We start from the raw sequence: 17,915 nt of genomic DNA on the forward strand, positions 1-17,915 counted from the left end.
TCAAGCCCCACATCGGGCTCTGCGCTTGGTGCGGAGTCTGCTTGGGATTCTCTCTCCCTCTCCCTCTGCCCCTCCTGCGCTCCCCCTCTCTAAAGTGACTGAATAAATCTTTAAAAAATAACAGCATATTTGAAAAAAAAAGAATTTCATTTCTTTAAACATTGTCCTATTCCCATTATTTTTTTAAAATAGGCACATATTCCTAGAAAAGTTGCCCCACAAATGATCCATTCCTTAGTGTAAACAAGTCAAAGTTATGAAAGACAAAGCAGAGATGAGGGACGATTCCAGATCAAGGGAAACTAGAAAACTAAAGGCCATATGTGATTCTGGATTGGATCCCCAATCAGAAACAGTGAATGATTATAAAGGGAATTACTGGAACAGTTGGGAAAATTTTAAATATAAAATACTCAGCAGTAGTGTTGTATCCGTGTCAAAGTTCCTGAATTTGATAATTGTATTATGGTTATGTAAGGGTCCGTCCCTACTAACAGAAGTCACATGCTGATGTATTTATGGGTGACATTATTTAGGTCATGATACCTGCAACTTACTTTCAAATGGTTAACAAAACACAATAATTTAAAAATTTTTAATAATAACAGTATGTATGTACAGAGAGAAAGAGAAAAAGCAAATACGGCAAATAATTAAAAATTGGTGAGTCTGGGTGAAGTGTATACGGACATTCATTGTACTAGTCTTGAAACTCATCTGTGCCTTTGAAATGTTTCAAAATGAAGAGCGGAGGGGAATACATGTTCATTAGAACCTTCTTCTCATCTTGCTGAGATCTAGGACTTCAGCCTCCTGAACCCCACGTGCCCTAACCCACTTGCTTCCTTTATAGATGTATTTCTAAAACCCTAGATCACCAAGTTAATCTGTATATACATTTTCTAGGTTTTTTTTTTTGTAAGACTGATAGAAGTTACTGTGTTGTTCTCACTCTATACCTGGGTAGACTTTTAAAAAAAATTTTTTTTTGGCTTATTAACTTCTGAGTGAAAGACTTATATCCTTCGGGAACCATTTTCTCTTACCCTGGTTGCTGGCAAAATAAGGTTTTCATTGTTCTGTGATAACAGCGCTTACTGAATGTGTTTCTTCTCTCGGGCCAGTATTTGCTCATGCTGTGTTTTCTTCCTGCCTGTTCCCCAGAGATAAGGGGCAACCCGCACCTGCTGATCAAGTACCACAGTGGGTTCTTCGTGGATGGAAAGTTCCTGTGCTGCCAGCAGAGCTGCAAAGCAGCCCCAGGATGTACCCTCTGGGAAGCATGTAAGGTGACCCCCCCCACTGGGCTGGGCCCGGGGAGGACGGTGCCCCATGAGGCAAACCTGCTAAATTCCAGAACAGTTCACCAGCTTGGGAAAACAAGATGTGCCACTTCGGTTGACATCATGAAAACCCAGCCTCAAAAAATGCTATCGGGCAGATGAAGTCCAATTATAGGGTCAACTGAGTCATAAAATAATAACAATATTAACCTTCGCCGTTCTTTCATTTCGTGAGAAATGTTTTTTTAAATTGGAATCATGAATCGAGCAAGGCGCTGTTTATTTCCTCCCATAATTCTCCCTGGTTTAAGATAAACTCCAAATGGGTAGAATGTGGAGAACATATCACCATGGCTCATAACCTAAAATAATAAACTAAAAAAAAAAAATTCTTTTTAAAAATATGTCAAAGGTTTTGGTTTTAGAGGGGAGGGGGGAGGGGGGATTGGTTAGCCCGGTGATGGGTATTAAGGAGGGCACGTACTGCATGGAGCACTGGGTGTTATACGAAAACAATGGATCGTGGATCACCACATCAAAAACCAATGATGTATTATATGGTGACCAACATAACATAATAAAATTAAAAAAAATATGTCAAAAGATAATATTTAAGTAACACTTTGAATCACCATATATACCACAGTGATGGATGACCAAGTTTTAAAAGCCCATATTTAAAGGGCTTACCATTCTGTACATGTTTACTGATTTCTTAATAACACCACAGAAGGTAGTGAAGGGTCTGCTTTAAGCGCAATCAGATTCTACCCAGAGTTATATTCCTAAGAAAATCTGGCTGAGACTTTATCTGGGGACAGAGAAGAAGGTCCACTGAGTGGCTTTGAAGGGGCAAGGGAGGGAAAGAATTAGATTGTTTTCTGTTTGTGCCCCTATAGGGTCTCATCCTATCTTCAGGATATTTACATGGGGCAGTCTTTTTTTCTTTTTGAAGATTTTTAAAAAATATTTTATTTATTTACTTGAGAGAGAGAGAGCATCTGTGAGTGAGCAGGGAGGAGCCCGAGGCGGGGCTTGATCCCACAGTCCTGAGATCCTGAGATCCCAACCTGAGCCAAAATCTATAGTCCGAAACTTAACTGACTGAGCCACCCAGGCAGCTCATGAGGCAGTCTTATATATTTTAGGAGTTTGTCACTGTTTAACAACAGTAAGTTGTGAATAAATTAAAAAGGAGAACTTATTCTGATGACAGTTTTACCAGCCTGAACAAAATATGCTTGGATTACAACTTTAATGAATTGAGTAAGATCAGTGGTGACTTTATGAACTGTAAAACCCACAGGGACATGAGCTATTATTCAAATTCACTCCATTATAGTATTGACACCCGACATTCACATTAATGGTATTACTAGTAATTTGACAACAAAAATCAATGAATAAATGTTCATTGTGTTTTCTATCTTAATTAGACTACACAGTGAATATTTATTCATCCTAAGTATATCACATTGCCCTTTATACTTGGGAATTATCGTGATTTAATGAACTATAGAGAAACTAGTGTATATGGATCCTCCCTCCACTGTAAGGGGCTGAGGAATAATGTTTCCTTAGAACATTATTTCTTTCCCCCAATTATTCTGTCCACGATCTGGCATCATTACCCAGCAGGCCAGATTCTAGCTCTGACCCTACCTCCCTGGGAAGAAGCAGGAAAAAAGGCCAGAGAGAGCACTCCCTTGGGATTATCTTCCTAGGCTCGGTCTGGATGGCATCTACCGTATGTTCTGGGTACAACAGGCTCTTTTCCAGCCTCTGAGGAAAACGACAGAATTTGGAGGAGCCGTGGCCCATGAGCAGCTATGATATCACTTACTCCTCTGCTGGGTTACAGGGCTGCCCAAGGGTACAGTTACTAGGAAGGAAATAGTTGAGAGCCTTGCTTCCTTCCGTCTCCAAAATGCCCTGGACCATTCCTTTTCCAGGGTACGTGGCCTACAAGTAAGTTTGCCATACACCCCAGCTTGTTTGGAGCACTCTCATTCTGCAGCTGGTGACCCGGCACAATTATTAAAAGCTTACCTATCCCTGTAAGAAATGTTCCAGGCTGGTTAGTATATTGTATGGCCACTCTGCTTAGAAGGCACGTAACGGCTTTACACCCATAGCCTGGGCATCTATCTACATGTGGAAGTGGAAAGAGAAACCAACAATTATCACAAGAAATGGAAAAAAAGTATGGGATAGTTTTTGTTCACTTATAAATCAGCTACTTGGGGATGCCTGGGTGGCTCAGTTGGTTAAGTGTCTGCCTTCAGCTCAGGTCATGATCCCGGAGTCCCAGGATCAAGCCCCGTTTTGGGCTCTCTGCTCAGCAAGGAGTCTGCTTCTCCCTCTGACCGTCCCCCCCCACTTCTTGTGTTGTCACTCTCTCTCAAATAAATAAATAAAATCTAAAAAAAAATCAACTACTTATAAGCATCTCATATGAGCCAATCAAAGAGGAATCAGACATGGATTCTGAACCCTAGCGTCATAGGTACTTCCCAACGAGATTAGATATCTGTATTTCAAATACAAGGTGGAAATGCAGTATAAATTAATAGTTCACAGGATTTGGAGGAACTCGAATTTTTTTATCCATTTGGGGGAGGATATTGCTAATCAAAAGTGGAGGAGTGGTGTTTGAGTTGAGCGTTACACAGGAAAACAACAAAATCACTCCAGATGCTGCGTCTAAATTCACGTCATCTGAAGCATTGATCCCATAAGCTAGTTCAATCTTTTGATTCTTAACATTGGGTGTTTGCTTTGTTTTGTTTGAAGTCCCTGCTGATATTACCTGGTTTTTCTTTTCAGATGCTGATCTGCACATTACAACCCATGAAGAGAAACACAGGGTTCCCATCTTCCCAGACGGAGTGGTAAGTCGATATTTAAAATTTTTTGCATAGCCAGGATATATTAAAATAAACCAAGAGTTGCCAGATTCAAGACTAGAAAATATGGGCTGCATTCAGGCTGCTGAGCAAAGAGAGGACAAAGGTGAGCTGTCACCGATAGCAGTGGCAGTATCGAAGGCCAAGGTCAAATATTGAACCATTTTACCATTTTATATTGTTATACTTAATAACTGGGCCTTTTCTGACCTGTAAGCACATAAATAGTCGCCAAGAAATGGGTGCATGTGGGAGATGTCCTTACGATGGCCTCACACATGAGTTATTAGCTGTCATTCCTCCCCCGGCAGCAGCCTGGCCAAGACTGCCTCATGTGAGTATCCTGGCGAAGGATGGGACTCCATAGGGCACAAGCAGAAAATAACCTAATTCTTTCTCTCTGTTATCCCTTCAAAGCCACTTGATGGGCTTTCTTCTCTGTCCCTGAATGGAATGGAATTCCAGCTGCTTGCCAATGAAACAGAATGTCCCAATTACTAGTAGTCATGAGAAGAACCTCTCAATTGTCCCATCCAATGCTATAATCATACGACTCCAAACATCATTCCAAGTTACAACTTCTCCCCTTCACATAGCTCAGGTGTGCATCAGCTGGCAGCCTGCTTTGGGGAGAGGGCCATGGAGAAGCTGAGATTTCTGACTCTGTCATGGTTGGGGCCCAGGAAGAGGGGGTCTAATAAAAAGCAGTCATTTGTGGCTGATCCCATCATGATTTTGGTAGGGGTGGCTCCTGGGTGAGACAGTTTCCTAATGCTGATTCTTTAGCTTATGGGAAACTTTCGTGGGTTCACCACGAGTGTGCAGATCCAAATGTAGTTTTATGACAGAGGGGTAGTCTTGACCCTTAGCTCTTGAGTTTCTAGTCCTCATATTTCTGCTGGGTCGATTCACCCATCTTGGACAGAGTTTCTTTCAAGGTGGCTCCCAGAACCCTCTCCCAAGGGTGGAGTTGGCCTACAGTACGACAAACAAAACCTTGACTGCTCTGCTTAGTACAACTGTATGTGACTCTCACAGTACAGGCTGTTGCTCTGGTTTTGCTCTGCTTTCCTGGGGTTGTAGCCGTAGCCTCCTGCTTTTAGGCTTCCGAGGCAGGTGTCAGCCTCCTCAAATGCGAGGGGACATATAAAATGGCCTCCCCATGATGCTCTAGAAGCTTTCCTAAAAGTAAAGGAGTGTCTCTGCCCATCCATTAGCTCTATGGTGTCTTGGGCACTTATTTTCAGCTGCACACTATCACACACACCTCTCTCTAAGTAAAAAAATATAATCTTTATGAACCACCATGAAGGACAAAAGGAAATCCATTATTGGAGTAGGTTACATTGTCTCCCAAATTTCATGTTCACCTAGAACCTCAAAATGTGACCTTATCTGGAAACAGGTCTTTACAGATGTAATTAATTAAGGACTGAGGTGAGATCATACTGGATTAGAATGTGTCCTTATAAGAAGAGGAGAGGACACAGGGAGATACACAGTGAAGAAGGCCATTTAGAGACCTGGGCAAACCAAAAACCAAATAATCCAGTTTAAAAAAGGGCGGAAGACATGAATAGACACTTTTCAAAGAAGACATCTAGATGGCTAATAGACACATGAAAAGATGCTCAACATCACTCATCATCAGGGCAATGCAAATCAAAACCACAATGAGATACCACCTCACACCTGTCAGGATGGCTAAAATGAACAAGTCAGGAAATGACAGATGTTGGCGAGGATGCAGAGAAAGGGGAACCCTCCTATACTGGTGGTGGGAATGCAAACTGGTGCAGCCATTCTGGAGAACAGTATGGAGGTTCCTTAGAAAGTTGAAAACAGAACTACCCTATGACCGAGCAATTGCACTAGTGGGTATTTACCCAAAGGATATAAAAATACAGATGTGAAGGGGTACATGCACCCCGATGTTTATAGCAGCATTCTCAACAATAGCCAAACTATGGAGAGAGCTGAAATGTCCCTTGCTGATGAATGCATAAAGAAGATGTGGTGTATCTGTACAATGGAATGTTGCTCAGCCAACAAAAAGAATGAAATCTTGCCATTTGCAGTGACGTGGATGGAGCTAGAGAGTATAACTGCTAAGCGAAATAAGTCAGAGAAAGACAAATACCATATGATCTCACTCATGTGGAATTTAAGAAAGAAAACAGATGAACATATGGCAAGGATGGGGGAAAGGGAGAGAGGGAAACAAACCTTAAGAGACTCTTAACGATAGAGAACAAACTGAGGGTTGATGGAGGGAGGTGGGTGGGGAATGGGCTAAGTGGGTGACGGGTACTAAGGAGAGCACTTGTTGTGATGAGCACTGGGTGTTGTATGTAAGTGATGAATCACTGAATTCTACTCCAGAAACCAATATCGCACTGTATGTTAACTACCTAGAATTTAAATTAAATAAATAAATAAATAAACACCTAGGCAGGAGATTCGAGTTATGCTGCCACAAGTCAAAGAATGCTAGAACCACCAGGAGTTGGAAGAAGCAATCGAACATTCTTCCATAGAGCTTTTAAAGGGAGCACGGCCATAGAAAAGCCTTGATTTTGAACTTGAGGCCTCCAGAAACGCAAGAGAACAAATCTCTGTTGTTTCAATCCACCAAGCATGTACTGATTTGTCATGGCAGTCCAAGGAAACTAATACAATTATTAAGGTTGGAGGGCTTTCTTTTGTTCTCAGCAACATTGCTATTTTAGTTTGGGTACATGCTCCAGTCCTGAAGCTTGAAAATTATGGCCTTATTAGACACCTAAGAGCAATGTCCAGAATAAGCAAATCTACAAGGACAAAGGGTTGATTAGCGGTTGCCCGGGGCCAGGATGGGAACGGGTGACCGCTAACGGTCACAGGGGCCTTATGGGAGTGACGGCAATGTGCTCAGACCGGACTGTGGTGATGGTTGCCCAACTTGATAAATTTACCAAAAGTCACCAAATTCTATACCTTCTATATGGTATGCAAATTATAATCCAGTAAAATTTGTTTTAAACAAATCTAAGAGCAGAGGATCATTTAGGAGCCAGAAACCATTGCATCTAATCTCTGGCAAGGAATTCTTGGGGAAATGTGCTGAAAATTATCAGTCAGGCAGATCATTGGCCAAGGGTTTCTAAGTCTGTTTTGATTGTAAGCTGCCCGAAGGGATCAGGGATCAGCGAGAGTATCATGAAAAACATGTTTCCCTTTGTTTTGTTTTTACCAGAACATTCAGTAGAGGACTTACTTTGCAGAGCTGAGGAAATTAAAAATCCACTTTCTAGCCCTTCTGTTCAGACTTCCGTGTAGGGAACTTTCCACAGCATTTATCTCTGGACAGAACCACCGCATAGCTCATAAACAGCAGTGTCCTGCAGAGCGAAAATTTCCAGGACGTCGTCAATCCCTGCAAAAAAGTAAAAATACGAGTATGAAAAATTAAATGCAGAGCTTATATCTTTTTATGTGAATTTTCAATTGAAGTATAACATGCATTTGGACAAGTATACGAGCCCGAAGTGTTCAGCTTGATGAATTTTCACAAACAGAACACACCCGTATAACTCTCACTCAAATCAAGGAACAGAACATCACAGAACCCCAGGGGTACCATCATGTTCCTTTTTGGTCACTACATCCCACTGAGAGTAATCACTAGCCTGACTTATAACATCATAGCTCACTTGCTTGGTTTTGACCTTTATGTAAATGGAATCATAAAGTATATCGTCACATATTATCTGTCTTCCTCTGAGACTGACCCACACTTTAGTGTGTGGTTGTCATTTCCTCTCACTGCTGTATAGGATTCCACCGTGTGAATATACCCTTATATTCATTTTATTGCTGCTGTAACAAATTACCACAAATTGAGTGACTTGAAGCAACACACATTTATTCTCTTGAAGTTCTGAAGGTCAGAAGTCTAAAATAAAATGGGTCCACACGGCAGTATTCCTTCTGGAAGCCTTAGGGGGGGAAAATCTATCTCCTTGCCTTTTCCAACTTCTAGAGGCAACCTACATTCTTCAGTGTCTGGCCCCCTCCTCCATCTTCGGGGCCAGAAGGGTAGCGCCTTATGTTTAGTATCAAATAGGTTTATTATTTTACCCTTTAAATGGGCATTTAGGTCATTTCCAGTTCTTATCGAATTGAAATAATTCTGCTACGAACATTCTTATATGTGTCTTTTGATTTCACTGCTGGGTGTGCATATAGACTTTCTGGATCATAGGGTATGTGCGCGCCTGACTTGAGTAGATTCTGCAAACAGCTCTTCAATGTGGTTATATACTCTGAACTCCAACCAGCCAAGTATGAGAGTTCCAGTTGCTCCAGACCTTTGCCAATACTTAGTACTGCCCTTGTTGCCCTTCTCTTTCTTTCCTTTCCTTTCCTTTCCTCTTCTTTCTTTCTTTCTTTCTTTTTTTCTCCTTCCTTCCTTCCCTCCTTCCTCCCTCCCTCCTTCCTTCTTTCTTTCCTAAGAGCTGATGTACTTAGCTTGTTAGCTCCCACTACCTGAATCTGTGCCTCACTGTGATATATTAAAATCTCTTGTCCTCCAAAGCTGAAGATTCCTCGAGCAGTTCCTATTTTCAGAATGAATGAACAATCCTCAAGTACCACCGTGGCCCAGTATGACAGTGACTCAAAGAGAAACTACGGCTCCCAGCTAACTGTCAACATGCAGCATATTCCAAGAGAAGATTGCCCTGACTGGTGGCAAGTAAGGAAACTGAAGAGGTAAACTTCAGCTTTTAGTCGGGCTGCCCAGCACGTAGGGTAGCCATCAGCCCCCTGCCTTGGACGTCAGCCTCAAAGCTGTCCACGCAGGCCCTAGCTGAGAAGGGCTGCCCTCTCCGAAAAGGCTCAGTGCTTGAGCGAGAAGCCTGGGCGAGCAGTGGCCCACTGGGACCGAATGGCATGGACTTCCCATCTAGATGATCTGATCTATGATCTAAGAAATACTTGCGCATTTTATTTCCTCCCCTTCCTCTCCCCCTTTTCCCCAAATAACACTATGTGCCAGAACTTAGAAGCTTGAAAATATATTCTTTACATGTTTCGGGTGGGCTTCCTTTTGTCCTGTGCTTACAAATGCCAAATAACACTCCCAGCGAGGCCTCGGCTGCCTTCTCAGGATGGACACCTTCAGCTCTCCTGATGTGATCAGTCTTCACACGTTTTTTAAGCCAAAATGAAAACTACCTGGAAGGCAGTACCTAAACTGTGTATCTCTCCAGGGTCTCTGGGACCGAGCCGGCCCCATACTTGATGCTCACTAAAGATTGAACTGAATCACAAGACGACAATAGAAAAAGGGTCAAGTGACTGTCCTTCCCTCTTTGGTGCCTCAGCCTTCCTCCCCATCACATTCTTCACTGTCTGATGTCTCCTCACCCAGTCATTAGCCTCCCTGCAGGGCACCGGGGTCTGTCTTTCCCCACAATGGATGCAGAACATCTCTCTGACTCCTCAGGCATCTCCTTTGTTTTCTCCCTCGTGCTCTTATTTTTTTATTCTTTCCATCCTCATCATTTTTACCTAAAGCAAATGCCTCCCTGTACCAATGACACAACCACAGGGCCACACGGAACTTGAAAGAATGTAAGTGTATTCTTGTTGTTGCTTCTGGCATAACAAACTGTGGTGCTTTTCATTTCAAAGTGGAGCTAGAGTCCAAGTGTATTCATCTGTACCTGGCACCACAGGGGACATGTCGCATTTATTTGCTGCAACCCAGTGTTCTTGTGGAAGGAGACCATCGATAGACGCAGGTCCTAGGAGAGCGGGTGTCATGTCAGCTTTGTGCCGGGGCCCGCTCTCTACCGGAAGCCCCAGGGATTCATTGAGGGAAACGTGCAGTGAAACTGATCAGTATTCAAATAAGTAGTCAGCACTATTAATTCATGGGGGGGGGGGGGGGGACAACCACCAATGCCTGAATGGCTAGATCCTATCTTTTTTTTTTTAAGATTTTATTTATTTATTTATTTATTTATTTATTTATTTATTTGACAGAGAGACACAGCAAGAGAGGGAACACAAGCAGGGGGAGTGGGAGAGGGAGAAGCAGGCTTCCTGCCGAGCAGGGAGCCTGATGCAGGGCTCGATCCCAGGACTCTGGGATCATGACCTGAGCCGAAGGCAGTCGCCCAACTGACTGAGCCACCCAGGCGCCCCATAAATCCTATATTTATTGAAAATATTGACTTTTTTTCATCTTGGATTTTTTGCATTAATTTTTATTTTAAAAATATCATTAACACGTTATTTACCTTGACTACTGAGTTTTTCTGACACCCCCTTAGATTTTGCACCCAAGATTCAGTCCTGACCTTGGATTCTTCCCTAGAACTCGAGAAAGCTAGTTATCTGAACAAAGAACCGATGAATCACTTCTTAGCCTGAGTAGCATTACATCAGTGAGTGAATGATGATGATTGCTAAAAGATCTTTGTGGATTGAATTTTTTTTTTTTTAAAGATTTTATTTATTTATTTGACAGAGAGAGACACAGCGAGAGAGGGAATACAAGCAGGGGGAGTGGAAGAGGGAGAAGCAGGCCTCCCGCCGAGCAGGGAGCCCGATGCGGGGCTCGATCCCAGGACCCTGGGATCATGACCTGAGCCGAAGGCAGACGCTTAACAACTGAGCCACCCAGGCGCCCCTGTGGATTGAATTTTAAAAATGCAGTCATGAGTCTCAGCTCACATAAGGAGATAATACTTTTTATCAACTATCCTTACTTGAGCTGCTTTTTAATTTTTTCTGAGTAGTAAGATAACGGCATGCTTCCATTAAAGCATTCAAGTGTTGCAGAATATCCAGGGTACCCTCTTCTAGAACTATGCACACGTTATTTTCTATGCACACATTATGACGTGTAGAGAATTAAAAAATCAGATTCTCACCACGTACTCTTCTGTGCCACTCTCTCTCTTCACTTCACATCTTGGACATTTTTTCCCATTTAAGTACATGAGGCTACATTTCAGTTTTAATGTGGAAAAAATATTGAATGGTGGTAAAACATAGCATACGTTTTGCCATCTTAGTAATTTTTAAGCGTACAGTTGAGAGGTGTTAGGGACATTTACAATGTTGTGCAAGCTACCTGATTATTCTGAATGTCTAGATAGTGTTCCATCATATGGATAAACCTAAGAGATGCACCACTGATGGGCATTCTCTGTGTGTTCTTAAAAAAACATAAAAGCTAAATAAATTGCTTAGCGTTTTAAAATAAGAATTTTCTTTTGAAGAGATGAAGTAAAAAAGCCATGCTAGTGAGCAAGGCTCTTCAGAAGGCAGCGCTGAGGGCTTTCTCCAGTCATTCCTTGAAATGGAGCCAGAGAAGCATTTCCTTGTTAAGGAAGCTTGTTGCTACGAAGGGTGGTTTTGAAAAAGGGCCTGAGATAGGAAGGCGAGCAGGAAATAGGTCCTACATTCCAAGCAAAACAGCCTTTGGACTTGGAGAGGCAGGCACTTCCTCATGCTCTGCCTACCACCCAAAACGGAAGAGGGAAAATGACGGGTGGCAGGGGGTGATGAAGACCTTGAGGATCCCTTAACCCCACGTGGAGTTAAAAGTTCAGTATTTTCCAGACTTTTCATTGCAATTGCAACAGCCAAGAGGGAAATAACATGTTAAAATATATAAGTGACCGAATGCTTGCATAGCGACAAAAAAATCAGGAGTCAAGATGATCTATTCATCCAACTTTTCTATTCTCACTTCTCTTTTGTTTAGGAACACTGTCAAGCTGCCTCTGGTTATTGGGGTCCCTGCAAGGATGAAAATGTGAAAAGGACTCATTAGCTTAAATTCCCAAACCAAGTGAAATACGATGGTCAAAATGTTAAATGAAGCCAAAAGATACCTAACAAAACTATTTTTCTCCTTTAACATTTATAAATAAATGTAAGTTTACAAAAATGTATCTTTTTGTCGCAGCAGTGAAGATTTTGCAGCCAGCGACCAAAGGGAAAGGACTGTTGCAAATCACAGCACCTCAAAGATGTCATGGTAAATCAAATGCAGATATTCCTTTACGTCTAGGATTTGCTTCCATTTGCAGGAAAACTAACCACATTTGCAATCATTTTGCATCTAGACTTCATGTTTAGGGTAAAGACGAACCAAAAAAATTCACGTAGTTTGCCTCTCTGAACCCTTCAGTTGGTCTAAATCGATGACTTGTGGGTTACAGTTTTCCTCGCACTGATATTTCCCGTCCATCATTCAGGAGATGCACTGCTGTTAGCACGATCAGTAATATACCTGGGTCGGGCAGCTCTAGCAGGAGGAAGAACCACCTCAAGTCGAGTTACTCTTCTCTAAGAATTGCTCTATACACAACCTGAATTTTTTTTTTTTAACCTCCTACTACAGCTGCTCCCGAAGGTATTCACCTATTTCATGAGGCTGCTCTTCCAAGAGTCAAACAAATCCACGTTCCCGGGGGCCTCCTGTGGCAAAGAGCCATTTTCTCATTAAACTGGGCACGAACTCGACTTTTGAGTGATTCTCTCTTCACTTTGCCGATACCTTCTCAGGTGCAAAGAGGGAACCCTGACAGTCTAAATTTTATTTGTGGAGGTGAAAGCAGGGTGGGATTCGACCTTGCACTGCTAGGTAATTGCATTATTTCTTGGTGGTTTTTTGCATTCATGTCGTTTCCTCTCTTCTTAAGGGGATTCCCCGAGTCAAGTTCATCTGAAGAAGAGGAAAACCTGGATGACTATGAGTGAGTCTGAAAGTCTTCTGTGTTCCTCTAAAACTAACATAGATGTTTCTATTCCATTCTTCCCCAAAGGCATTAGAGCAGATGTCTCAGACTTGCTTGGGAGGCTGTATTTACTTGGGGAAACTCATATGAGGTGCTGGGCCATTTATCTGGATGACGGGTGATAATGAGCTGGGTTGTTACTAAGGGAAATATTTTTCCTCAGTCTGGATTATCTAAACTGGCTGTACATATTCATCGGATTTATCATATACCTGGTGTCCCCTTCACTTGACTTTGTCTTCGTAGATGCAGCATATGACATTTCTGCCGAGTATTTCTGTCCTGGAGGTCTCTGGACAGGGTGACCTTTGAAGGCTCTTATTAGCACTTATTAGTCCCGTTTTTGAAGTTATTTATGATACAGCAACAAGGTAGCGCAACTGAGACTTGAACTTGACCGCATTTATGTTGGGAGAGTCCTATTTCTAGGGCAACCTTATCATTTAACATCCAGATTAGGATATTTTAGAAAGAGAGAAAGAGTGCACTATTAAATATTACACCTGGACATCAGGCATGAATTGGACTCTTCTGGGTGAATAAAAATGTAGGATCACCCCAATTATACTGAGACAGGTTGGCCTAAGGGGCCCTTAAGGTCCTTTCCAAAATCTAAGACTGTATCCTTCTACAAATAGGGACAAATAAGTCTCCGGAACTTTATTTAAAGTTGGCATTAAGGAGAGGTGGGAGTGATAGGGCAGACTGCATCTCCCGGACACCTGCTCCGCAATGGTGGCCAACTCACTTGAACACCGGGATTATACATCTTTTCAGTTCTATTTTTCTATGAGTGTGGTCACTGATATATTGGCTCTAGGTACAGTGAGAGGTTTTATAAAGTACATGTCACGGTTTCGACTCTTTGTCTTACCTCTAAGCCAGCATGGCCCTAGGCGTTCCCGCCACATCAGGGAAGACGTGCTATATAGGCCCCGCCCTTCCACAGCATGGCTTTTTCACCACCATCTAGCTTCCCGTGATCCCTATCTTCTTCCCCAGTATCCACCCTCAGGAAAGCCTCTGATGGAATAATTCAAACTAAGACATAAACGCTGAGAAACACCAGCACCAAAATTATCCAAAGATAATAGCACTTTGACGGATGACAAAGACTTAAACCCATGGCAATGAGCCTCTAATTGTGGATGTTAATCTCGAGCATTTCAATGAATTGGAAGTCTCTCTTCGATTTGGAAAGCCCAGATCTGACCATATGGACGATCTCTATCTCCATCATTTCTAAATTCAAATGGTGCCTGAGAGGTGTGCACTGGGGAAACACTCAGGAGAGACCTGCCCTCTTCCAAGTCAAAGAGGTGCCGAAGGGCAATCGGGAGCAGAGGGCTGCGTGATCCGGGGCTTAGCCTCTCGCACCACGCTCGGTGCCCCCAGCTTCTACCTCTCTCAGTGGCACCGAAGCATTTGTTTGGTGGGGCAGAACTTCATGAAGATTTCTACTGTGTTCTATTGAAAGCTAAGGCACTGAAGTTTAGATGGAAAATCATACCTTAGGAGCAGGCTTAAGAATCTGGTCCTCTGGCAATGACATGCTGAAATCTTTTTTAAAACAGAGCCAGATCTCAAGTAAAGTGTGTGTGTGTGTGTGTGTGTGTGTGTGTGTGTGTGTGTTGGGGGGAGGGATTTATTCACAATCCCACCTTTCTTCTCCACGCCTCTGTCCTTATTCCCGATCATCTCTTTCTTCTCTCTCTGGTATTCTGGTTCGTATTCCCTGAGGAGTCTTTTGATTAGCTGTGATTAGCTTAAAATATTAACTCAGAGGAAAATGATCAGTTCATACCTCAAGTATTAATTATATCATATCTATAAAGGTAGAACTAGAAGAGACTTTTAAACTTACATTCAACCCTCATCCTCATTTTGCAGATGGGTAATTCCAAGGTCAAAAAAGGTCAAGTGGTTTGTCCAGAGCCATACAGCTACTCATTAGGAAGTTATGTCTAGAATTCAGACCTCCAAGCTGGCTGGTGGCTCTTTCCACTCCACTGGCCTGCCCACCAGCTGACACGCCCCCCGCCCCACCTAATACATCCTCACCCTCGGGTTCTTTTTTCCTCTTCGGGTGTTATCCTCTAGCCAGAGGGTCCTCGTAAGCTCCCAAACCCATGCTCCATCCCACCTCACACCCTGTTCATTTCCCTAGTATGACATTCTAGCCAAAGCCAAAAGACTGCAGACACTGTTGATCTCACGTGAGAAACAACTCTGGAGCCTGTTGAGCTCTACAAGGAAGTAAGATGTGATGCTCTTGGCTCACTTAGTGAAAAAGGTAATATTTAAAGATCATGCCTGGCTGCCCCACATCATCTCTTCTCAGGTTGCCGTACCTGTTACTGGCTTACTATAGCCATAGAGGCTTATCTACTAAATAAAAAAATATTCATTAGAAAAGCATTTGCTTTGAAAATAGATGCTATAAGGTGTGCTTCTATCAGATTATTAAAAGAAAAATATAGGGTTGAAAGACAGGCAACCCCAACTTTCCCGTTGGAATATTCTCTCATTCGTCTCATCTCTGGCTCTCGCCTGAAACAGTGACACACAGAACTCACGGGCCTGCCCGAAAGAGGCCAAAGGTTCTTAAGTGCCAGCCCGCGGGGAAACAGGATCACACGGAGGTGGTGCAGACTCGCGAGTCCGTAGTTTTGAAAAGCCCCTGGGGGGATTCTCTAGAGCAGTCGGGTTGGGAAATCCCTGATCGAAGCTGATGCCTCATTGTACGGGGTAGAAAGTGGAGTGATCAGGCACGCGGTTACAAATTATTAACTCGCAAATATCCGATTCTTTCTCCTTGTAGCTGGTTTGCAGGTAACATCTCCAGGGCCCAATCGGAGCAGTTACTGAGACAAAAGGTAAATTTTCTAGTCTTTAAAGTAGCCTTTAAGGATCTTTCTTGTTGGGCCCAGAGGGTCCCTTACTTCTCAGAGAAACCGGATGGCTAATTACACAGGCAAGTGGTCATAGAGGCTGCAGTCCAGCCCCTGGGTCCCTGGGCCCTTTGCATGTAGCCACTTCCTCGGTTTTTCATTATCTCCTGCTGGGTAATAAACCACTTCCAAATTTGGCAGTTTGAAACAAGATTTAGGAGTTCTCGCCATTCTGTCCACAGGGTGCCATGGTTCTGCTCTGTGTGGCTGACGTGGGCTTCCTCACAGCCCAGCGATCCCAAGGCAGGGGTAGATGAGGACAAGCCCCATGGTTCAGCACAAGCACTGACGGAATTTCGGCTTTTGTCAGGCCTGCTAATGCCCTATTAGCCAAAGCAAGTCTGCTGGCCTAGCCCGGACTCAGTGTGGGAGGGGACTGCCCAGGGCAAGAATACAGAGACATGATGTCCCTGCCCAGGAACACCTAAACCGGAGGACGGCAGGTGTAATAGGGAATACCTCTACCTGATTTTGTTACAAAATTGGCACGGAATTAACAGACGCAAACTCTTTCCACCTGCCAAACTGATGCTGTGATACAGTTCGACCTAGTAAAACACACCAGGGATTCCTTTGAGGGGTACTAGTGAGAACGTGATGACGTCACCACCTAACCCGGTATCTCGTCAATGTTGTCGCATTCACAGCTTATTGTCTGCTCTTTCTGAATCTGGATCTGCTTGGAATTAGCACAAGCCATAAAGAAAGACAGGTTGAGCATGAAACTTTAACAAATGATTTGTTCTGCGTCTTTGGCTTTCTAATACCTTCCGAGGTATTCTATTCCGTGGTGATAGGTGGTTTTAAGTGTTATTTCTGAAAGATTAAAATATCAGGTTTCCACAAACACAAAACAGAGAACATTATCAGAGAGGGTTAAAAACTAAGTGGAGACGGAGAGTCAAAGCACAGGGTAGGTCTCTCAAGGAACTGAGAGAGAAAAGGAGGAAAGCTGAACCGTGGGTCCCCTTCTGTGCCAGTTGTTGGGTGATCTGGGCCGTCAATGACATTTAAAGTCGATTGAAAAGATCCATTTCCCTACCACCTACCAGGGAAAATAGTTTTCAAGAATAATGAAAATGTTTTCCATTCCTTCCACTCTTTCCTTCCTTTCCAGGGAAAAGAAGGTGCATTTATGGTTAGAAATTCCCGCCAGGTGGGAATGTACACAGTGTCCTTATTTAGCAAGGCTATGAAGTAAGTATGACATGGATTTCTCTCTTTTATCTTGTGTGTATGTTCTTTGAATACGTTGGCCATTTAGTCACATTTGGGGATAAGACACCATCTTTAAACTCCGGCGTTTTGGCTCAAAGGATTTCTATCGAATGCAACCTTGCCCACCCAGCCCCGACTCTGAGCGCTTTTTCTCTGGGGGAGCCTCTTCTGCCCATCCCAGGCGACAGCAAAGTGCCCAGCGCACAGCACGCCTCAGTAAACACTTGTTAAGGGAATCTGGGGTTGTTCCCCTTGACTTGGTCCTAAGCCTAGAAAGAGAGAAAAAGTGCAATGGAGTCTGTCCACTCTTGGCCCGAGCCACCTGGTGAGTTGAGGAACCTTCCCCAGTGTCTGGTTTTTAGTCAGTCTCTCCATTAGGGGCAGGGCTAGCAGAAAGTTGAATCAGTGTATCTGTGTTCCCCAGATAGCTCCTTTCTGGGGTGCTGTCCTCTTTGTGTGGTGAAGCTGCACCTCGGGGTCCAACTCCCGACTCCACCATTTCAAGGCTTTTGGACCCTGAGCAAGTTTCTTAACCTCTGTGCCTCGGCTTCCCCATTTGAAAAGACAAAATAACAATGACTATTATGTTCTATGGATGAAGTGAGTTAATTCACGTGGTGGATCACAACAGTGCCTGGCACAGAGTAAGCGCTTAATACATGAATAGCGATTACTACGATAGTTGTTATTGTGAAGGAGCGAATCTAGGTGCTCCACTCCCCTGCCCCAACACCCAGGCTCATACGACACCCCCAG

At 43.3% G+C, this 17,915-nt stretch overlaps 1 protein-coding gene across 2 annotated transcripts in view; it reads left to right on the forward strand.

Moving 5' to 3' along the window:
* The window catches only part of BMX (BMX non-receptor tyrosine kinase), a 49,420-nt gene that overhangs the window by 12,235 nt on the left and 19,270 nt on the right, over nt 1–17,915 (forward strand). The window contains exons 5-11 of one of the 2 annotated variants that reach the window (XM_032389672.1): nt 1,165–1,284; nt 4,110–4,174; nt 8,766–8,941; nt 12,156–12,227; nt 12,895–12,948; nt 15,812–15,866; nt 17,059–17,138. In XM_032389672.1, the coding sequence (XP_032245563.1) occupies nt 1,165–1,284; nt 4,110–4,174; nt 8,766–8,941; nt 12,156–12,227; nt 12,895–12,948; nt 15,812–15,866; nt 17,059–17,138 (622 nt within the window). The remainder of the gene's footprint in view (nt 1–1,164; nt 1,285–4,109; nt 4,175–8,765; nt 8,942–12,155; nt 12,228–12,894; nt 12,949–15,811; nt 15,867–17,058; nt 17,139–17,915) is intronic. The other variant, XM_032389673.1, reaches the window with a different exon arrangement.

This window comes from Phoca vitulina, unplaced genomic scaffold (assembly GCF_004348235.1).
Source record: "Phoca vitulina isolate PV1807 unplaced genomic scaffold, GSC_HSeal_1.0 scaffold55, whole genome shotgun sequence".
Lineage (NCBI taxonomy): Eukaryota > Metazoa > Chordata > Mammalia > Carnivora > Phocidae > Phoca > Phoca vitulina.